This window comes from Oryzias latipes, chromosome 9 (genome assembly GCF_053564925.1).
Source record: "Oryzias latipes strain Hd-rR chromosome 9, Olatipes_Hd-rR_3.1".
Lineage (NCBI taxonomy): Eukaryota > Metazoa > Chordata > Actinopteri > Beloniformes > Adrianichthyidae > Oryzias > Oryzias latipes.
In genome coordinates, this window is record NC_136245.1 from 34,343,687 (window position 1) to 34,367,459 (window position 23,773).

The following is a 23,773-nucleotide window of genomic DNA, read 5'->3' on the forward strand; positions in this document are numbered from 1 at the left end:
AAATGTTTTTAACTTCGGTTGACCATCTATTTCTAAAATTACAACAGCCCTTGAAGGCACCACCGTTGCCAGACTGCCTTACATTGTTAACGTTGATTTCTCCCGTTCAAGCCAGCATTTTGTCCTCGGAGAGGCGAACCGGAGCCCCAGCGTCCCTCACTGCGCTCCAAACCGGGACTCCGCTCAGCACCGAGACACCCAGCGGCTTACCGTAAGACGCTTTAACGTTTTTCCCCTTTTAGTCAGTTTTCTGTCCGTAAGGAGTCGGTCCTCAAAGCAAACGAGAGAACGTGAGTGTTGGCGGAAAAGCTGACAGCGGCCGCTCGCGCTTCCTCGCAGCTCACGCGCGCTCCGTTGTCAGGTGGAAGGCGGGTCGTGCCGCGCCGTGCGGGTCATGAAGTCGAGCTAACGATGACTTTCCCTGCAGGAGGGGGGGCGCCGTGTCTCCCAGGGAAACGCCAAGCTTCAGCGTGAGATCGGGGGCGGGGGGCGTCGTGGAGCCCGGTTACGGCGGGGGGAGCGGCCGCCCGGGATTCTTTGTTGCTGAACCTCTCCTCCTTGATTCCCACCCCCCCGTGGGGCAGGAGCATGAGGACGCACCGGGACCCTCCCCAGAGCCGAGGCTGCTGCTGGTAGGGAGGAGCAGGAGGCGCCGCGCGGGGTCCGGAGGAGCACGCGCCCGGACAACATGACCGTCTTCAACCCGGAGAATGTGGAGGAATTCTATGAAATCGGAGAGGAGCTCGGGAGGTGAGTTCCCGAGACAACTTCTGCTTCCCGGGGGAGGGGGGGGGGTTTACAGACTTTTTATGGAGGGGGGGTTGATGTTTTTATGGTTGAAGAATGCATCTGATGTTTCTGCGGCTCCATCAGAAGTGTGTGTGTGCGCGTGCGCGTGTGTGGACAACACCTGAGCTACCATGATTTGTTTGGAAGGTTTCTCCTTGAGAGGAAGGTAGGAGGTTGGAGGCAGAGAGGTGAGCTCTTAGTTTGAGAACCTGACTTACCTGTGCAGGTGAGCCTGTGGTTTTTGGTTTGGTGACTGTCCAGAAAAGTGGACAGAAGGTGGGATTACTTTGGCTGCTGTTTGTCAGAAGATGTTTGGTGGAGGAAGTTCTCCTCTGAACTGCTGTCAGGGCAGGGGGGTATTCCAGAAGGCCCGTTTAAACTCCCCTGACTTTAAGCCTGAACTCTGGCTGAAATCCTCCTGAACTTGCTTACTCTGGGTATGTCGGTTCCAAAAGACCGGATATGAGTTAACGTAATTACGCTCCACTTGGTAACCCTGGGTTAATGCACGTGCACAGCAAATACATAAAGACATTCTCAATGGATCGCCGATTTCTGGAGTCACCATGGAAACGTGTGGAGAAAAAAAGAGAGCGCTATATATGCAAACACAAATCCTAATTTACGCACAAATCAAGAATTACGCACGCACAAATCCGACTGAGTCTAATTTCTCTCCATAGCTATACTTCAGTGAGACGGAGTCTGAGATTTTAATGACGGCTATGAAGATTATAAGTCCATCAAAAAAGTAACACGGCTGCATCATCAGCAAAAGAAAGAGTTTCTGCTTGGAGAAAAAGAACGGACAAAGTTTCTATATACGAGTTTCTATTTCATTTCTATTTTCATTGTGACACATATATATATATATATATATATATATATATATATATATATATATATATATAATATCCAACTTAAGTTAAATTTATTCAACCTAATTTCGTACATCTATCCAACTCAATAATTGTTTTTACAACTCAAATGTACATATTTATCTAACTAAATGTCATATTCCTCCAATTCAATTAAATGTTTTTCCATTTTAATTTATTGTAATTCTTGAACTATTGAATGTCTAAGTTTGAGCTTGCAGATATTCTCATTGTAAATGCAGTGCATTTACAATATTTATATATTTAATGCATCCAGATCCCACGAGTCTGACTGTAACTGCAGTTCTTGCCACATTCAGCATCACTAATGGTGCTAAATTACTTCATCATCCTATCCCTCCCTCTCACTCATGGTGCAGAATAATTAAACATAACTCAGTTCAAATAACTCAGCAAAACACAGTAAAACAGCTAAACAACTAAACACATTTTGTCAAAAACCCACACTTAAATCCAAATCCGTCCAGACAGGCAAAGGGAATGGTATCCCACAATTCCTTGCGGGATACCACAGCAGGAGAAGTTCTCCTGAAGAAACAAACATCTGCAGCTTCTGGAGTCTCAGCAGAGCGGGACCACCATGGAGGGTCCGGCAGGCAGACAGTGCCCCGCCCCTGACCTACATTTGCCCTCTCCCTCATTAGTTGTAGGAAGTCTGGGTGTCGGGAGAAGCCCCCCTTTGAGGGCTGTCGCTCCACACAGCCCGCTCCACCCCCGGACCAGTGGGAGCAGCTGCTGTGCCGCACAGCCGCCGCGCGTCTCCTCCATCGAGGCCTCCTGGACTTCAGCCTTCTCTGATCCTGGTCCTGGTGACCTCCTGGTTCGGATGGTTCCAGTCCAGAGTGGAAGGAACCGCGAAAGTCTTCCGTCGATTAACAACCAGACAGAAACATCAGCAGATCTTGGAGCGATTCCTCGTCACCGTCGACAATCTGGACACGAAAATGTGACACAGTTTCATTATCGATGCATCGAAATACATTGTTTTATACAAAAACTAACAACATAAGTTCATTTTTCTTCTGCTTTGTTCTCTGGTTTCATTCTTTCTATTGCTCAAAGTTCAAGTTATAAACTGACCAATCAAATGCCTCCATAAAAGTAGGTGGAGCCTGCTGGCCTCCACATCCGATGTTAAGAACATTTGACACATTTCGAGCAGTCCGTGGTCAAAAACAGTCAACGATTCATTGATTTAAAATGATACAGCTTGACTCTAATGTGTGAAAGTCCTTTATTTTCTGAATCTTTGATAAAATCTTCTCCTTTTTAGCTTTTATTTTAGATCCTAACAAAGTCCAGTGTAAAGTCAGAGGTTTTTCCTGACATTTGATTGGTTTGATCCCCCAAGAAGACAATCAGACGAAAAAGAAGAAGAGTCTTTATTCAAGGAGACAGTGATTAAAAACAAACCTAAATATGCAGACCCCCCACCCCCCCGCTGCCAAAAAACCTTTTAGAAGAAACCAAAATGTTGGAATCTCGTGGAAAAGTCAAACTGCAGATTCAGTTTCAGGTTAATGGGCAGCAGATTCACCTGGACTATTGACGCTACAGGCGGTCAGTCGCTGGATGGAGGAAGGTGCGACACTGAAATGAAAACAGTCGGCAGGTGAGGAAGAGCAGATTAAGAGGATCAGTCTGGAGAGGAAGACCGTGTTTCAGCAACTATGGATTAAAAGCAAAAGAAACCAAGAAAAGATGTGGAGTTTTGACTGAGATCCAGATGTTGTCTCCATGGAAACACCGTTCCAGGAGGAGAAACTGCTCTGAAACTGTTTGTTTGAATTCAGTTTGATTTAAGACCCTTTCTGCTGCGTCTGGTTGGAGAAAAACAGATACAAGAAGTCCTTGGTCATAGAAGGATGGATGGATTATTCAACAATGAAAACAATCATTTAACATTAACCTTTTTTGGCAGAATGAAGCAAAAACCAGCGGAGCTGAAGTTCCTCAAACTATCTGTGAAGAATGAGTCGTTTGCATCACAGATTATATTCAGACGATCAGACCTGCAGATGAAGGCCGTCTCGCCTGAAGCTTCTTTCTGAAGCCTTCTGCAGCAGCTGCCACGTTAGTTTCAGGCGCCGACGCTTTCAGAGTCGTCGTGGTCGTGAGGTTCGGCTGACCTCCTCAGCGGTCCGTGGGGTTTTTGGGGCGATGCTGCAGTCTTACTCCACCAACGAGCAGCTCAGACGGATGTCTGGGCTGCTATTTGCAGCTAAAGGAGCTCATTTGAATTTCTGCAAACTAGCTGGCGTGCGCTGCCGTTGAAGCAGAGGCCGCGGTCGGTCATGTGCTTCTGCTGCCGGCGTCCGTCCTCCTGCTGGAAACCCTCAGCTCTCCTGCAGAGGCTGAACATCTTGTAATCAGCCTGATTACCGCTCACACCTGAGCGGTTTATGGCCCAAAGGAATGCTGGGATTCTCCGTCTGCCGTTACCGGATAAGATAGGATGGTTACGTAACATCTGTGTGGTACGGTTTGGGACGCCTGCTCTCTGGGGCTGTTCTGTACTAAACGTTGGCTCTAACGGTGGAAAACGTCTGATAAACTCGGTAAAGTAACGGCTTGTCGGCCGGATGAATGTTCTTTGGAGCAGGATCAGTCGTAACTGTCATGTCTGTCATAAAGTTTAACGCCAAGCCAAATGAGGGTCATTAGAGAAGCCCTCTGGACTGGAGCCAGCCGCTATCACAGAGCAGTCTGACGGGGTTCAAACCTGTGCCCTCCCACCGCTGTGGGGGTCCATGGCTCTCTGAAAGGTGTGGGGTTGTCGTGCAGCTCTGTGTCGTGTCATCACAGAATCGATGTGAGTTTTTCAACAGCAGGAAACCCACGCAGGACGGCGCGCTGCTAAAACAACAGCACGCCGCCGCCGCGCATGCGTTCTCCGTCATGCACGGGAGCGCGCACACACACAGGCCTGGGGTGTCAGTAAGAGAGCATCCTCCGGATCTAAAGTGTTTCCACTGCAAACACTGCTGGGTAATCTGCCTCCATTCTGGTTCAGTCAAGCCAGACTTAACACAACGACTTCAGACTCACAACTAAACACAAAAACACAAAAGACGTGAAGATCTGGTGTCACAAACCATAGAAAGACTTTCACCGTAATAACCATACATGCAGTTCAAAACGTCTGACTTTTATTTAAAAAGATTCTTTTTAAAGTTTTGTAGTTTTGTTTGTGTACTCCTGTAACCTTCTGTACTCTGGAGTCAAAGTGCACGTTCGTGTGCACGCCCTGAAGTTCTCACTTCCCTTTACGAGTTTCTAGGATTAACTTTATATTTAGTCTTTTGTCTTTAAGGCTTTAATGTTTATTTTATTACATAAACATTTCTATTATTTATTTTAAAAGAAGGTTTATTGGATAATTTATTGAAATATTTTGTTTAAATTTGACACAAAGTCATAAATCGGTCTGACTGGAGGGGAAGGACTCGACTGAACGCGAGTCTTAGTAGTTCAAAGAACGTCAACACTGCAGCTGAAGCTCCGGGGTTAAAGGTTTAAACCCGATCTGATCTTTTCTAGTCTACCTGGTAAATAAGGATCCGGTCTGCCTGCAAGTGAACTCTGGTACAGTTCACTAAAGTGTGAATGCACAGGCGATCAAACAGACCAGAGAGCCACAGTCCCAGCTGTCCTTACAGGCCAAAAATGGTCAAACCTGTGCGGGTCACCTGGGTGTCCCGCACAAAACATCAAGGTGGTAGAGACCTCAGTGAAAGTGTTCATGCACCTTATACAGGTGAACACTGGTACAGCACGTACTGCTACGTTCACGCTCGTAAACGTGCATTTTCAATCAAAAGTTTATCTAAACACGTGTACATGGGCGTTTCGGGCTTCCGTGTTCAAAACTCTTGCGTTCACGTGTCGCTATGCATTTTTTAAGGGGGTTTTCAGGTTCTACGTGGGCCGCGATTGAACGTGCCGATACCTAAGCCAGTGAAACTCTGACCAATCAGAGACCTGGATTTGGTTCTGATGTATGAGTAGCATCCTTTTTAATCATACAAGTACCAAACGTTTTATCATGATAATTGACCATGAAGGAGAATAATTCATTTCTGTTTTTGTGGAGCTGGAATTCTACGACACCAAGTCTTTCATGTATCAGAATAGAGCTGTGAAAGAAAAACTCTGGAGCTACATTCACCAGATTTACACGCATGTCGGTACATGCGCTAGTGTCATGTCGCAACAGTGCAGTGTGAACTCTGCATGCTAAAAGCGTGTTTAAGAATTTCGGTTTAGCGTGTTCGTAGCATACGTTTCAAACTAAACAGACTATGGAGCAAAGAGGGTTTGGAGGGAGAAGAGCTCCCATTGGAATCCATTTAGTTTGAATCAATCAAAGCTATTGCTGTGATTAGAGAGTTGGAGGACTTTAGGGGTCAGAACTGCTTTAGAAACAGATCAGACTAAATTTGGCTGTGAAGGTTCTCAGCAAACGGATAAAGAAAACAACCTTAGTGCTGAGAATGTCGGGCTTCCACAGGACTCTGCTGGACTTTCCTGGAGTAGAGTCACCATTGTGGTGGAGTGAAGACGGTGTGAAGCATCTCCGTACTCCGTCAGATTTGAAGGATGGAGGATACGGAGACAAACGCTTAAAAACAGGGGCCTGGTTTTCCAGAAAGCCTGCCTTATTTGCTGGTGTGTTTAGCCAATAAGGAGCTTGAATGGTCAATCAGTTGGAAAACATGTAGGACACCGTCCCTCAAGGCCTGGATATGTGGACCCCCTGCTTCAGTGCTTTCTGGAGCTCATTTTGCGGGTCAAGTAGTCAGGTGTTTTTTCTCTATTTGCATGTGTTTTCTAAAGCTGTTGATCTCCTGTCTGCTGTAGAAACAGACTATTTACACTTTATGAAACTAAACATGCAAACATAATATGCAGATATCAGGGGAACTCAGTGGCGCCTCCTATCGGGTCTCCGTCAGCTTCTTGCCTCCAGGTGGACCTTTGCCGGGGAAGCTGTCCCTGCAGTCAACCATCTTTGGTTTCCTTGTCTTTGAGTGTGGAGGCTGGAAAACTGCAGTTTGATCACTTCAATGCCGTCTGCAGCCTTCTGCGACATTAGAGAAGTCGTCTCATGCCAGCGGTTCGCATCAGCACGCATCAACCAGGGCTGCACTCGTGCCCACTTTTCCTGAGTCATGACAATTACCCACTGGAAACTTGCTGAATGTCAGTTTCCCTGGTCATGCGGCGGCGGGTGGAAATACAAGCAGAAAAGGGAGCGGAGACGATGGATGGAGGAGCTTCAGCGACCCCCGTCCCACCCCATGCACTCCCCTCCATTTGTATTCACCGCCGGCGACACGTCGGGCGTATTCCTTCGCCTTTTGTTCCCCCTGCTTTTTTAACACACCGAGCACGTCATCGTCCAGAGAAACGGAACAATAAAGTTAGGACTCGGGAGCTAATAAACGTCTGCTTAAGACTCAGCTGTGATCTGTGGTTTCTACTTGAAGGTCACTTTTGTGGATTTGGTTGTTTTTTTTCTTCTTCCAAACGTTTTTCTTGGAGGGCGGAAGTTTCATGTCCGATTGACCATTCAGTGTCTGCGCGGCGTCATGGATCATCTGTCCGCATCGTCTGTTTGGGCGTGGAACACGCCATCAGAGGTGCCAGCTCTTCATGGCAGATCCATCATGTTGATTCAGTTCTGATGAAACCGATGCAGAGTAGAAGCTGTTGTGACACCAGGAACCACATGACTAACTTCACACATCCATCTTATCTTTACACGTCATGGCGGAGCTCGTGTGTACCGCCGAAACCCAACACCGGTCAATAACCAGACGACCGGCCTGAAAACAAACAAGGATTGTTTTCAAGGCTGTCAAATAAAATGTAAACATGAAAAGCTATTCAAAAATGTACATCTTTTTGTAGTATTATTACATTTACAAATGCAAATTCTATGCCGGTCCCAAGCCCAGATAAATTGAGAGGGTTGCGTCAGGAAGGGCATCCGGCGTAAAACATTGCCAAGTTACCCATGTGACTCATCCTCGAAGGAGAGGTTGTTTCGCTGTGGCCCCCCTGATGGGAAAAGCTGAAAGAGAAAGAAGAAGATTACATTTACAAATGCAGAGAAAATGTTTAAACTAGCGATAATAATATTTAAATATGTTCGCAGTCATATTCATTTCTACTGATTATTGAATTGTTCTTCCACTTGGCACTGAAAACAAATCTGCTTTAGCTCATAGCTAAATCAATTTTCCCTAAACCTTCCTTTAATTTTCAAACGATAAAGTAACATTAACTACGCATCTCATCCTCCTATAGCTCCCAATATTTACATTAAAGCATTCCAGTACAGGCCTCCTGCCCTCCACCACCACACCCCCCTTTAGCTCTCCGGTTGAACCCTCCCACTAGCTAACAGCCCCTCACACCCCCAACCCAACAAAGATGGCAGCAGTATCAGAGCCATCCAGGCGTCCAGTTCCAGCTCAGACCAGGAAAACAAAGACGTTCTTGGATCTGTTTGGATGCATTAGAAAGGGGCGGAGCCGGAAGCTTTTGGCCCCGCCCAGCACTGCATTGTTTTGTCTGCTCCTGATTCACGACGATTGAAAGATATTCAGAAATGCAATTTTAAGTTTAATTTTCTTTATCTTTGTCCACATGTTAAAAACACAGAAAACACCGTTTTCATCAGAGTGGGGCTGTTACCTTTAGTTTGCCCCGGGGCTCTGTCCCGGGGCCTTTTGTCTGTATTATCTACCCCCCCTTCTTTTGGCATTTTCCTGTATCACAATATAGAAACGGACAGGAATTTCCTTTAAATCATGGATAACCCCCCAGCCCCACCAATGTGACCCCCCCTCATGTTATTTGTCTTCCTGAAGTCTGAGGCAGTTTACCTCGGATTCCTTCAAATAAAACGGCAAAATGCAAATCTTTATGGTTAGCGCAAAGTCCTCTGTTTTCCAGCCCCCCTCCCCCAGATAAGGAGTGTGGGTGTCGACCTGCTCGGCTCTTTATCTTTCCACTTTCACATCAATAATTTCCCCCAGTCAGCATATTTCCATCTGCTCAGCATCAATCATCTCATCCCCCCATCCCGATCCACAGCTTCACTCCCCCACCCCTCATTGATTAGTTACCCCCCTGCCTCTCTAACCCCCCCATGGGGGGCTTCCCCTTCGCTGAAAATCCAGCCACCTGCATCCATCAGCACCACGCGCCGCGTGGCACCGGTTCACGTCAAACGCGCAGGAGACGACAGGAAGTCGTCCTTTTTCGTCTTCATCTGTGAGCTTTTGTTTGTCGTTTGTGTAGCTGCGTCTGAATTAAAACTTTATTTAAACTGACGACGGACAATTTACCAAGAGTTGAATGTTGGAGAGTGATTGACAGCAGACACGAAAACAAAGGAAAATATGAATTTAAATCATAGAAATGATAGCGCAGTCCGGACGGGTCACATGGAAAACCCTCGCCGGCCATCACCGCTGGGTCTGTTGGCTGCTTCACTTTATCTGCAGAGGTCGTAAACGAAGCCGTGCCCTTCTGCACAAAACACTCACAGTTTGTCACACCTGGATGCACAGGTGTTGGTGGGGGGGTGACATTCCTGCAGCAGGTTTTACAGCCGCTAACCCGCGAGGCTCACCTTTGCTGCCCCCCCCCGTCAGTTCCTGTCGTTAATCTGCTCATCAGTGCTGCTTATTGCTTCTCTTTATGAAGCTTTCCTCCTGAGTCACAGCTGATTGCTTGTGTAACGCTGACTCACTTCTGATCTGATGTAAAAAAGTCTACAGCGCTGAAGTGCATTATGGTGTGAACCCTACACATCTACAGCACAACACCTCGTTTTATTAAATAAAAGCAGTTTGCTTTCATTTGGACTAGAAAACCTCTGAATGCACGTTTATGGATTTGATTTGTTTTTCAGAGCCAATAGTTCATTAGGGGACATGTCATAAAGAAGTGGGCGTGTCTTCATATGATGAAACGCAGTTCCAGCTCCATCTCTGGTCTGCGGCCGTCCATCAGTAGGCCGTTCCGTGTCTGGCAGGTACGTAGGTGTCGTGTCATTAATGCAGGACATCCTAATTAAATCGACGTATGTACATAAACCCTCACCGTGCGGCGTACGCCCACTCAGGAGCGTTTACCACACTCTCACTTCCTCCGACGAGCTCCGGTGCCTCCGTTTCTGTCTGCGGCTCTCGTTGCCATGGAAACTGTTTGACTGTACACAATGGCAGTGGCGGTTGCGTAATGCTTTTCTGCCAGTGCAGCTTGTGGCCCACGCTACCGCTGAGTGGGCAGAGAGTACTCCAAACCGGCCTCCCACACTCCGCTCCACGCTAATGAAAAGCTGGGCTCAGCGGGGATTCTGAGAGATCATCTGGTTCTTCTGCTTCAAACACTCAGGCCTCCAGAAACCCACAGGTCTGGGCTCCTAAACAGACTTTCAGGTTCCAGGATCAAAAGAAAACAGGTTGTATGGAAAAACAGAACCTCACAGTTTTAAGGCTAAACACAAAATAAGTGGTTCCACATTTTATTATAACATCAACAAGGTGATGTGGCTTTTTGGAGAACATTAGGCTACGAACATATCATGTACTCTGGCAGGTTCTGGTCCTGGCCTGAACTAGGTTTGGTCCCGGCGTCTGACTCAAAACAGTACGGCTGGATAGCTCCAATATTGCTGCCATATTTGTGGGAATGTTAGCTTGGAGGTGTGTAGGCTAGCAGGAAAGAGTGTAAACACAGGGATGATGGGAAATAAGTGGAGGCTAACTCCTGCTGCTCTACAGAAACTATGTCCTGGTAAATGACACAGGTTTTTAGAATTTTGCTAAAAACATCCAAATCGTAATTCAAAGACCGCTGGGAACACTTTTACAACAATGATCAGAGGGGGACTGTAAGTCCTGAGTGGGTGGGACTGTTTCGGTGAGAAGAAATCCCAACACAACCAAGAACAGCAAACATACATGGATGAATTTAGCTGCAGTTCATGAGGATGTCGGCTACACCGTCTTAGCCGGATGTCTTGCTATCGACTTTGGCTTTGGTGGTCGAGTGTGACGTCATGTGACGTAAAGACCATTTGGAACATTGCTGTGTACAGAGAAACAAAAGGTTGATTCTGTTCTTTTCTGCCTTCAGTTTAACATCTCCAAGAACTGACTGGTGCAGAGTTTGAGAAACATTATAAATAATAAATGCACAGCTTAATATTCCATTGATCTGTAATGAGGGCCACAGCCCTCCTTTATTTTGGCTGCGCTCACGTTGATGTGCAATAATGGCGTTTGTCGATTGGTTGTAAACTGCAGTTGAGGCAAAAAGCATGAAGCCGGTTTTGAGGCTCAGTGAGGATGTTTTTGGTTCGTCAGCAGTAAGTAGTTTCTGTTCTGTTTTTATCGGCTCTGTCATCTAAACCAGTCGCTTCCTTCAGCACAAACAATGTGGAGGAACCGCTTGCAGCTGCCTCAACTACAGCGCAGCAAAAGAGCGATGTGGAGAATGTGATAGAAACCACGGCGCTGCGCTCAGAGGAGTGGAACCGAAGTGACCGGCCGCTTCCAGAGACCCGTCACACGCCAAACAAAGACCAAACACGTCCCTGTGCTAACAGAGACGGCCAAAATGTTCATTATGGTGTCATGTCTGGGAAAGGATGGTTGTGTCTATGTAAAGTGATAAACCTTTGAAGGAAAAATGAGTTCTGAGGTGGGTCTAGCTTTTACCTTGTTGCTTTTGCTTCTTATTGTCCCTTCAGTCTCTGCTCTGTGAGGAACATCCAGTGTGGGACTTAATGGTTGGACAAATGGAAGTTTTAGAATGTTGTCATTGATGCTAACCATAGAACTACACAACTGGGCGGAGGACATGTGATGTCACCCAGTAGATTCTGCTTTGCAAAAGTCAGTCCTAAAGTGGGAGGGGCTTGATGACCATCTCTTCAAATATGACAGTTGGGCGGGACAAAGTAAAGTCCAAAGTCCTGAGTTCCTCCATGGCTCTGTCCAACGGTCAGTGAAGAAGACGTGCCCTTAAACACCGTGAAACCTGTACCGGTTCATTTCACCCCCTGCTGTCACCACAAAAAGGACAAATTTCAAAATTTTAAGATTTTTTAAAATTTTGAAACGTTCCTGGAATCAAATTTCTATTTCTTTGTCTTTTTGTTCATTCTGTGTCCTGATTGGCTGCTGACTTTGTCAATCAATGCGTTCAGTGACATAAACCTTCTGTGCCGACTGAAGCAAAACAGTTGACATCATTTAACAAAGGTGCCGTAGAGTAAAAGAAAAAACAGTTCAAAAGATATATAGATTAATATATAGATTAAAAACATGAAAACCTTTAGAAATGAAAGCAATTACACAAAATGAGGAAAAAAAGATCCGGATGTCATGCAGGGTCGAATGCTTGGCTGTAAAAATGGGTTTGAAGACATGTTTAAAAGGGTTTGTCTCATTTTGTTATGGTGCATTTACTTACTGTCATCTGTTTTTCCACACAGAAGTATGTTGTTGGACACAAAAACACAAGAACATTATGTGAATGAGTGTTGGTTTTGATTGGCATTCTACTGTGCTTTATTGACTTGATAGCTTAGCTGGTGAAGTGCAGGACTGGCACATGGGAAATCCGGTTTGATTCCCAAGGGGCGCACTGAATAATTAATCCAGTGTGGGTCCTTGTAGCCAAGCCAAACGTAGGGTTGTTTCACCAAGGGCATCTGGTGTAAAAGTCTCTGCCAAACCACCTGTGCAGCGACCTTTTTGGTGATATGCAGACAGGTGACCAACATCTACAAAGTTTTTATTGGAGGAATTTCTCCTGAACCACTGGTGACGTTTGGACTAACTTTCCTGCCTTAAACATGACTCTGTCTAGAAGTAGCCCCCTCTGGAGGGCAGAATGTCGTAGGTGGGATTCAGACATGTGCCGTCAGATGGGGGTTAGGGTTAGGGTTAGACGGATCAGAGCTTTGAGACTTGTCCATCTGTTAAAATGGTTCGATATTTGGGCAAATCTAGTTAGAATGAAGCCTGAGATTGTTCTGGTACCTTCTCCAAGTCGTGTTGCAACAAAGACACTCCTCAGTTTTTCATTTTTAGTTTGTTACAAAAATGGCAGGGTGTCACTTTAACCCCTTAATGCCTGAATTGATTTCCATCCATCCCTCCCTCCATCTTCCATCCATCCCACCATCATCCTTGCATCCATCATCCATCCATCCATCCACCCCTCCCTCCCTCCCTCCCTCCCTCCATCCACTCTCTGAACCTGCTGAGGTCCTGGCATGGTCACAGGGATGCTGGAGCCTATCCAAAGTTCAAGAAGGCTGCAGTTCATTGCAGAACACAACCAGAGACTTTCACACGCACACAAATGAAGCTATGAAGCATGTTTTTGGTCTGAAGGGAGAAAACTCAGACATGTACCAGGAGAACATGCAAACTCCACACAGAAAGAACCCAGCTTGGATTCGAACCATGACCTTCTTACTGTGAGGTGACAGTCCTGACCCTTACTCCACCACGTTGCCGTGTTTTGGATTCATTGTTGAACAATTTTATGAGCAGCTTCTGCGTTGTCATGGCGACAGACTCTCAGGGCTGTTGTTACTTTGGAAGGTATTTGTCTCAACCTGATTGGTCTCTTTCTCTGTTCAGTCTATTTACAGAACCAGTCATTGGCACAGTGACCCTCTGGCACATTTTGCACTGCAGCTGAACCAAACTGTGTTCTGGTGCAGGAAATGCTGCCGTGGAGCGTCTCTCAGAACCAAACCAGAGCAACAACAGCAACCAAATCATTCACACATTGGAGTCAAATGAGCTCTGATGACTTTCTGTTTTTCCTTTTGTGAAAAATATCATATTGAATAAGGTTTCATAAAAGATCGAATGTTTCAGAGCAGCTTAGTGTTCCTGCAGCACTGCATGCCTCCCTGCTGTGGGGCAGCGGCTCTCCGGTTTCACTGTAGTGGAACGGAGAGCTGATCGATAGCTGAGTCAGAGCAGCGTGAGCGAGGTGATACCTGGTGTCGGATGGACCACTTCACTGCCTGCTGTGGAGTTCTGATGATGGTTTACATTTATTTATACGCAGCCTTTAGGTTTTTGTGGTCACCCGGCCTCTGCCTACCCCAAAACATTGGAGCTTCAGGTGTGAGGACTGTATATCCTGTTTTAGACGAATATTAAGGGTTTAGGTATAGAAGTATCTACTGGTGATTGGATGATGATGATGATGATGATGACTTCACTGGACTTTTTGCTCTTTTTGAATACGGCTCGTCTGTAGTTATGGCAGCTCATTGAGGCTAGTAAAGGCCCGTACACACCAGGACGAATATTCGCCAGGCGTTATCTCTTATGAAACCAATTATCTTAAAACGTGCACGCCGATATTCAGATCTTGTCCTGAATGACCTTGTGTATTAAATAAAGCCCTTAAGTCACCAAAGCCAGAAAAAGTTCATGTCAGAAAGTCATAGAAACGAAGCAGGAGATTTTCCAGAACCTTCTTGCGTGTGAAGACCTTCTCCTTAGCTCTATAAGAGCCTTAAGTCTCCTCGCCAGTGTGACATCACTACACTAAACTCAGGTTTCTGTCATTCATGTCCTCCTCATGCTCCACGCTGAAGGAAGGTGTCAGGAACCCGTTTTGATTGAGGAAAATGGCTGATATTCTGAACAAATGTGCATTAGGATGCACAACAACCTTCAGCTTTAACTGCAGTCCCTGTTTAGTCAGTGTGAGGTGATGGAAGGTCTTCATGGACTTTCTGGACTATTGAAATAACCGTTTCCCACCCCTCTTGTCCGGTTCTTTGCTTATCTTCTAATGTTTGTGCTCTTCTTGAGCTTCTGCTGCCCATCACCGCCGTCCACAGCAGACCTTCAGAGGGGAGCTCTTTCTGAAACATCAGCCAGTTAAAAGCTGTCACACTTGTTCAGTTTCTCATCCATCATAACCATGGAGGAGGAGCTGATTATTTAACGTTTAGACTCTAACTTCACAGTTTTCTAAACTTCATGGTTTCCTTCATAAAATCTCCCTTTTTCTGGACCTGTCAGACAAGCTGCAGTGGATGAAGAGCGCTGAAATCAGGTTTCTGCAGAGCTGCCGTCCCGGCCTGGACTCTGGCCGTGCGACTGGGCGCATCTGTTGGCGAAGCAGCAGCAGCGGTTATCTTCTATCTGTGTCCACGGACCCACGCCGCTCCTGACGTCAGCTCCTGCGCTGCTCTGTGGATCTGCTGCCTTCAGGACAGATGTGTGGCCACGTCTGTTTGCAACCACGCCAGCTTTCCACACATCCCCTCTTCACAGGATGAAGTCATTCGGAGCGCCGCCCGCAGAGCGCGCAGACGCAAACAAACTGCCCCTCGCCTCCCAGCTCCTCTGGGCTTCAGGAGGACGAGGAGGCAGAAAGTTGGAGGCCTGCTCTGTGCTTCCAGCACAACAAAAAGAGCGGAGCAACCTGATCCTTGGGACCATGGGAGCTCCGCCGTGAAAAACAGCCTCTCATTATTTCTGTCTCATTCAGCCCCCCCCCTCAGGAGGAGGACAGGAATCTCCACGCTGGGAAAACTCCAGTTTTCCTGTGCAGGACGCTCTTCCCCCCTCCCTGCTTGAACTGCTGCCATTTTGCATGTTTGTGTGTTCAGCTGGTGTTGTAAATAAAGGGGGGGCTCGCCTTCCCCTCCCTCTGCGCTAACGGGGGGGTAAACAGCATTCTGAGTCGGGCGGTTTTTGTTTCCTGTTGGCGTGCTGCGGTCTAAAGGTGACTCAGGAATAATTGCTCCTAGCTTAAACTATTTTTTGAGGGGGCGGGGGGGGGGTGCTCGGCTCCTGAACAGCCTCTTGTTTTTGTGGATGTTTACCTGTAGCTCTTAAGCTGCCTGAAACTGTTGCAATGCGGCTCCTCTGCGGGGCAACGCAGGCAAAATGTGTGGCAACCGCTGAGCAGCCGCCCATCATGAAGCAATCGCCGCCGTGATGAAAAGCATCAGGAATGTGTTCCAAACTGCTGCTTCGGTTTCCATCCATTCGGTTTGATGTTTTTGTCTATTAAATCGGCTCTAAAAGGGTTTCTAGAACAGCTTTGAGGCCTTCTCTACGTTCAGGTTCATAACAGTAAAGTGTAAACAAAGGGATGATGGGAAGTAAGTGGAGGCTTACTTCTGCACCGTCCAAAACTCAGAGGTGAATTTCTTTTTTTTTTTTAACTTGTCCTGTCCAACAGCTAGGCAGACAGATGAGAGCTGAGGGCCTCTTGGGTTGGACATATTTTACTTTAACAAGAGGGGTTATTAATCTTCAGACAAGCCAAAGGTATGTCTGAATAAACCCCTTTTGTAATTGGGGCCAAACTTTATTAATTTCAAACATGTCTGAAAATCTTTGGTGTTGGACCGGACGGAAAAGGAAAGAAGGGAAGAAGAGAGAGGGACGATAGAGAGAGGGGGGGGTAGGAGGTGATAATAGGAGGGGAAGGGGGGTAAGACCATGAAGCAGCATAAAGCAACAAGTTTACTGGTTGTTAATCATTATGGTAAGGTTTAAATGTAAAAAAAAAACAAAAAAAAGTGCGGAGCCTGTCCACACACACACTCAAATGTTATAAACACACCTGTTAGTTGCAAAAATGTCCACCTGTCGACATGTACACAAAACAGATAATGTTCACACGCATACTTATGCCTTAAAACCAACTAGTGTGAAATATTTCAGTCATTCAGTCTGTTGAGCTAACACCTGTGCTCAGGTGAGTGTTAATGTTCTTCTAAAATGGATGGTGGAACGTGAAAAGAAGGAGGGAGAGTGCCCAGCCATCCCCACCCCAAGACCCCCACCGCACCAGCAGCGGCAGCCGGAATCCCCCCAACGCCACACGGGAACCGGCAGGGAACAACCGCCGCCCGGGCGACCAAGCCCGCCACCCAGGCCAGGGCCAGCAGGGCCGCCGCAAGGCCCCCAGAGCCAGAGAGCAGGGAGGCACGGAGGGAAAGAGGGCGCCGCCCCAGCCCAACCAGGAGAGCAGCCCCCCCGCCGCGCCGGGAGAACCCAGCGCAGGGCCCCACCGGAGAAGGACGCCCACAGCCCCAGACGAGCACCCCACCACCACCCAGGAGTTCCGGGCATCCCCCCGCCCCAACCCCAGGTACGAGCCAGGACCCCCCAAGGGAGACCCACTCCGCACTCCAGGCAGCCATCCGCCCGGCCCACGGTTGGTCCAGGGAGGAGCGAGGCAGGGGCCCGCCGCCCCCGCCCAGGAGGGGGGAACCCCGGGGAAAAAAGAGGGCCCACAAGGGGTGTTGTAAATATGGCCCGACCAGGCTCGGCCACAGTTGGAAATTTGGCGGGGCCCAGCACTCAGGAGCAAGGACCAGAACCCACCCCCCAGGGACACGAACACCCCCGGCTCAGATGTAATGTGAACCCCCCCACCGCGCGGAGAGAGCACCGCCGGGCCCAGGAAGCCGGCACCCCGGGGACACAGCCACCGTTGCAAAGGAGCCCGTACCCCCCACCAGGGAAGAGGCAGGGGACAGATGGTCCTAGGTCCCACCTTCCTTGCAAAATGTGTGTGCGTGTATGTGTGTTTGAGAGAGTGTGTGTGTGCATGTGTGTGTGTTTATGTTGGGATGTATATATTGAGGGGGGAGGGGTGTGTGTACTAAGGGGGGTGCGGTTAAAATTGGCGGGTAGGGCACTAAGGGGACATCTCCTGATTACTCACAGTGACGTCCCCTCACCCTCCCCACAAGGGGCCCTAAATGTCTAAGGTGCGGTTAAAATTGGTGGGTAGGGTGCTAGGAGGACATCCGCTGCTTGCTGGCAGTGATGTCCAAGCACCCCCCTACCAAGGGCCCTACATGTCTAAGGTGCAAATAAAACCGAAAGAGGGGGGGCCCACTCCATACGGCAACCACAGGAGGGGGGCCACTGCCTAGTAAACCCCCCCCAAGGCTCATCGCAGGCTAAGCCCCCCACCCCCTCACCCTATTATGAGGTTATATGAGGAAAGGGGTAAGTTGGGGACAGATGATAGACTGTCCCCCGGTGGTCAAACAGCCGTCCCCCGCCCCCCCCCAGCAAGGGGGCCAGGCCCACCCAGCCCCGGGGCCCCACCCCCGGAGACGCAGACACCCCAGGCCCAGCACCACCACCCCCACACAGAGAGAGGGGAGCCAGAAAGCGCCGGCCCCCCCCGGAGCAAGCCCAGGCCCCCACCCCCAAACGCCGGCCCTAGAAGAGCTCTGGTCAGGCCTCGACGGGACCGAGGCAGCCAACCGGCCGGGGAAACCGCCGATGGCCTCAGCGGAGACCCCGACCCGTCAACCCCCCCTGCCCCGTACCAATAGTGCCCCCCCCCCCTCCCCCAGAATGCCCCCCCACAGGACAGGGCCGACAAGACCCCCACTCCACCCCACCCCCAGACCCCGCAGCCGAAGCGGATGACACCCAGAGCGACCGGGGGCCCCAAGAGGGTTGTCCCGTCCCGCCCCAGGGCCAGGGAAGGGCCGATCCCAGCCCCAGGTGTAGACGGGAAGCCCATCCAGCGCCGCTGGGCCCCCCCCCGAGCAGCGCCCCCCGCCAACCCCCCCCAGCACAGGCAAAGGGACCACCCCCCCAAGCCAAGCCAGACCACCACCTCACCCCCCCACCACGCCCCCCCACACCCAAGCCCAGAGGACCACGCAGCGCCCCAGGCCGCCCCACCCAGGCGCCGGACCCGACCCCCCGACCAACGGAGCCCCCACCACCCCCGGCCAGGCACCGGAGGCTATGGGAGACCAGAGAGACCGAATTCTTTCAAAGTTACTTGAACTTTGGGCTGACATTTTTTCCAAGCTGATATGATCAAGCAGCAGATTTCTGTGTTGACTTATATTTATATTTTTTTTGCTTTTCCAATTTATTAAAATAGTTTTTTTAGCAATGCAAAGAGTTATGAAAATGATAGAGCCTAATCCTCCTTCTACATTGATGGCACTCATGTCACCAAGCACACAAAGTGACGGTGAAGCTGTGATAGAAACCTTAAGCCAGACTGATAGATCGGCACATACCTGCTGCCAGAGAGCCTGGACAGGCGTGCAGAACCATAGTGCATGCATGTAATTGTCGGGTAGATTACTGTCACAGTGCTGACAAATGTCTGAGTTACTGAGACCCATCTTGAACATCCTCTGTCCAGTGTAGTAAATTCTGTGAAGAGTTTTGAGATGGATTAGCTGCAGATTTGGATTTTTTGTCATTTTAAAGGTGTTTAGACAAAGTTCTGACCAAAAACTTTCATCTGTGCTGATGCTCAAATCCGCATCCCATTTTGTTGTCGGAAGTGAAATATTGTTATCTAAATTACATAAAAGTTTGTATATTTTGGAGAGAGTTTTATTCATTGAGAAATTGATCAGAGTGGTAACTACATCTGGTAGCTTTAAATCGTTGTCTCTGTATTTAAACTTTTTAGTAATAATTGATTTAAGTTGCTGATATTCCAAGAAGTTATATATTCCATGTTTGTCTTGAAGTTCCTGGGGAGTTATGAATCTTCTATCAATAATTATGTGCTCTAGTTGTTTTATGCCCCCTGCTTGCCAAGCTGGGAAGTGGATAATTTTTTTGTTTATGAGGATGTCTGGGTTGTTCCAGATGGGTGTCATTTTGCACGGTTGAATTGATGATTTTGATATTTTGAGAAATTCCCACCAGGCTGTTAAAGCGGCATTTATATTAATACTTTTGAAACAATCCTGTTTTTTAACTATTTGACTAATAAATGGAAGATCTGACAGGTTGATCTTTCCACATAACGCCTGTTCCAAGTCTAACCATGAGTTGGTTTCTGGATTATTTTTTAACCATTTTAAGATGTATTGTAATCTATTTGAAAGAAAGTAATTGTGGAAGTTAGGTAATTCTAATCCTCCACAGCTTTTTGCAGATTTTAAAGTTTTTAGACTAATTTTTGCAGGTTTATTGTTCCATAGAAGGCTTGATATGGATGAGTCTAATGTTTTGAACCATTTTAATGGCGGTTGTGTGGGAATCATTGAGAAGAGATAATTAACTTTGGGTAAGATTTTCATTTTAACCGTGGCTACCTTGCCCATAAGGGACAGAGGCAGGTTGGTCCAGCGTGTTAGATCGTCCTGTATGTTTTTCAGTAATGGGGTGTAGTTTAGCTGCACCAGTTCTGATATTTTGGGGGAAAAATAAATACCTAGATATTTTATATTGCCTGATTTAACTGGTATTGTGAGTCCTTGCTCCGCATTACTGTTCAGTGGTAATAAAACAGATTTATTCCAATTAATGGAATAGTCTGATATAGAAGAGAATTCATTAATGATTGTTGCCGTTTCATTTACAGAATGTATATTACTTAAAAACAGTAATATGTCATCTGCATAGAGACTAATTTTATGATGGCTGTGTTTGGTTTTAATTCCTTTAATACTCTCATTCTGTCTTATTGCTGCAGCTAGAGGCTCGATAAATATTGCAAAAAGAGAGGGGGAGAGTGGGCAACCCTGTCTAGTTCCTCTTCCAAGAAAAAACCTGTTTGAAGTCTGTTTATTAGTTCTAACTGATGCATTGGGGTTGTGATAGAATATTTTGATCCAATTGATGAATGATTCTCCAAACCCAAACTTATGGAGGGCAGCAATGAGGAACTTCCAATTTACTCTATCAAAGGCTTTTTCAGCATCCAGTGATAGTATAGTCATTTCCTGGTTTTTGATGGTGGCAAAGTCTATTATGTTAACGAGTCTGCGGACATTGTCATCCGAGTGTCTGCCTTTGATGAATCCAGTTTGATCAAAGTCAATTATGTGAGGAGTGACTTTTTCTCAGAGGTGAATTTCTGATGACTCCTGCCCCCCTGCAGAAATTATGTCCTAGACGGCACAGGATTTTGGCTAAAACAGCATCATCAGAATGAAAAGATCACCGGGAACACTTTGAAAATGGATCAGAAGATGATCTGAGCTGAATTTAAGGAAGAACTCAGTTCTTCTAGATCAGTGTTTTTCAACCTTTTCTGAGCCAAGGCAGACTTTATCCTTGACAAAAATCCACACCAGCATCCAAAAATTGAAAAAGCAGAAACTCGATGGTCTGTATTGATCTACAGTCCCTCCATGATCTCACGTGCATTTTTGTGATAATTGTGGCAGAAAAGCTGGAAGCTGCAGCTATTTTTTCTAAAAGTTGTAATTAAAGTTGAGTTAGTTTTCAGTAATAATTTTCAACTAAATTATTTGACATTTTACCCTGGTGGTTGTTTTATCCTCCAGTTTATTAACATGTAATTTTACGTAACCTAAAAAAAAAACAAATATTCATTCTAAATAGTGATTTATTTATTTTATATATTTTTCAATGTTGGTGCAAAGGCAACTGTAATTTTTAAACAATTATATGATAACAATATGTTTGATAAAATTTAAACAACAAAACTAACATATTTGTTTTCTGTAGTTACAGAAAAAGTGAACATGTTGAAGTTTTATTAGCTTTTCTTTTGTTTGGCTGTTAAGAAACTCAAACCTGGAAGGAGAACTAAACTGTTGACCTCTGACCTCTGATTTCATCAAGAAGATTTATAAACTGGTTGATGTGTGTTTGTTGTGGTTTCAGACGTTTAACAGGGAAGACTCATTGTAGCGCAGAGATGCTGTCACTCTACCACAATGCATCCTGGGAGATATAGTGATGTCAGACAGTCTCTCTTCTCTGAGCTTCATTGTTTTAATCACTTGTTCCACGGTCTGACACCGGATTCTGTGGAAAGCTGCACCGCTAAAGACGAGCTTTAGCTGCTATTTCTGTTGGAACTGAGAGACTTTATGAGCAGAATCAGAACAAGGAAGTGAAGACTTTAACCACTTCTGATTGGTCAGACTGATGATGTGTGATTAAGCCTCCTAGAATGATTGGTGGAGACAGTTAAAGGGGCGGGACTTTTCCTAAAACAGAGCTGAATGGGCAATTTCCCACGGCACACCGGTTAAGAAACACTGAACTAGAGCAACAGCGACAAGCCTGAAGATCAGAAAAACCTTCCTATTTTGTAAAAACATCTCCACATTGACATTAGGTTCCTGAAAGGATCAGAGGTCATGGGGTCAATGGAGCTGAGGTTTTCCGTCTGTGTTGGTGACAATAAGATGGTTCCCTTACATTTACATGTATTTATTTATTTAATGTTTCAAACTGGAAAAGATTAAAAAACAATCTAAGCCGATTCATTTTAAAACTAGTCCTGGTCTGCAGAACATGTAACTCAGACGTCCAACACACATGACCAGACAAACCGAGCGATTCTACAATTGTTAGGGTTCAAAGAGAAGCAGCATGAGGGGAACCTGGGAAGTCAGATCAGTGTTTGCACTTTAACCGTCCGTTAGGTGAAGGATGAATAGACCTAATGAGGTTACAGCCCTGATGTCTTGTGAGGAAAAACCCCGAGGGGTCTTCTTTTTTTCCGTAATCTGTTTTTCCTTACATGAAGGAAGGATGTGTGTCCGTAGGATTTCCTGATGGCAAAAGTCCTTTAGTGGCAGGTCTGGTAGCTAGTTCAGAACTTAAACTGCTTTTTAGCACAGAAAGTGTTGTTGAAGTAGTGAAATAGTTAAATTCCGAGGCCTTGTTCTGGATGGCAGAGCATGAGACCATGACGATACGGAGCCATAGTGAGTCAAGCCTGGCAGCCTGGTATGGATCCTATAGGCTGTAGTAGGAGGGTCAGACCCATTTTCTCTGAGGGCCACATCAGCATAGTGTCTGTCCTCAAAGGGCCAAATGTAACTTATAAATGTAACTTATACATGTAACTAAATGTAATGAAAAATAAATGTAACTACTCCTTAATGATAAATAAGTCATCATTTATTTATTATAACTTTTTAAAGTGACAATTACAGATGCATAGAAACATTTGTTTGCTTGTTACTTTAGCATAAATCCTTTTACATTTGATTCTGTCAGGTTAGGTTATATGGACTGTGTTTAAGTCCTAATGTAAAGATGTCCAGTCCGATATTTCAAATCAGATTTCCCCTAGATATGAATAAATACACACACATTTTTATTTTTTGTTTAAAGAAATGAAAAACTTGCTTTCGCGGGCCACATAACATGACATGGGGGCCACATTTGGCCCGCGGGCCTTGCGTTTGACACATGTGGGCTATAGGGTCAAGGGTTGTGATGGGAATGACCAGACAGGCAGACAGTAGGCCTGCACAATAAAGAGCAAATTTGTCGTTATCACCATATCTAGCTGTGCAATACGCATATCGCAAAAGATGGCGAAAATTGCGGTCAATGGTTACCTCAAATGGGCTAAAACAATCTAATGGCAGCTTGAAGTATTTAGTTGTTTTGCTATTTGTTCATGCATCGCAAGTTATATTGTCGTTGCTATTTTGATCACTAATATCGCAAATCGGGTTTTCTGCATATCGTGGAGCCCCAGCAGACAGTATGACAGAGGAGACATGTCAAATGTGTCAGATCTTTCTATAAAAATACAGGTATGGATTCAGCTTTCTAGTTAGATTTTGAACGTGTTTACCAGAAGTGAGACGAGAACCCCCCCCCCCCCCCACACACACACACACACACACACACACATAGCTGTTGGAGGAGCCCAATGAAAGTCTGCAGGTAGAGGAGGTGATGAATAAATGAAGTAAGAGGCCCATTTAATAGAAATGATGCTAACATCATGTTTCTATCATTTACATTATCAATGTGCCACATAATTCTACTGTTCATGAGGTCAATGATGATGGGAATTAGTTCCAGTTCGAAGACGAAGCGACATTTGTGGATTGGTTGTTAATTAGCATCAAGACGCCTTTGAAAACGCAGACGGTCGGTTTAGTTGGTAACATTTCTGTCAGATCTCCTGAATCCATGTACATCTCTGAATAAAGATGTTTTCTGTGATCGAGCAGATCAAGCGTTCGACCTCTGAATGACCAGAGAAAAAGAGGAGACGTCTGATGATGATGAGGATGAGGATGATGGCAATCCACCAGATTCATAAAA

The 23,773-nt window shown here is 46.4% G+C and overlaps 1 protein-coding gene across 4 annotated transcripts in view; it reads left to right on the forward strand.

The window, feature by feature from the left end:
• The window catches only part of dapk1 (death-associated protein kinase 1), a 53,978-nt gene continuing 30,205 nt past the window's right edge, over positions 1-23,773 (forward strand). Inside the window, exons 1-3 of one of the 4 annotated variants that reach the window (XM_078953373.1) lie at positions 1-211; positions 428-750; positions 9,616-9,738. Coding sequence is in view for 2 of the 4 variants with exons in the window: in XM_023958135.2 (XP_023813903.1) it covers positions 689-750 (62 nt within the window). In the remaining 2 variants the exon portion in view is untranslated. The remainder of the gene's footprint in view (positions 212-427; positions 751-9,615; positions 9,739-23,773) is intronic. The other 3 variants (XM_078953374.1, XM_023958135.2, XM_023958134.2) reach the window with 3 other exon arrangements.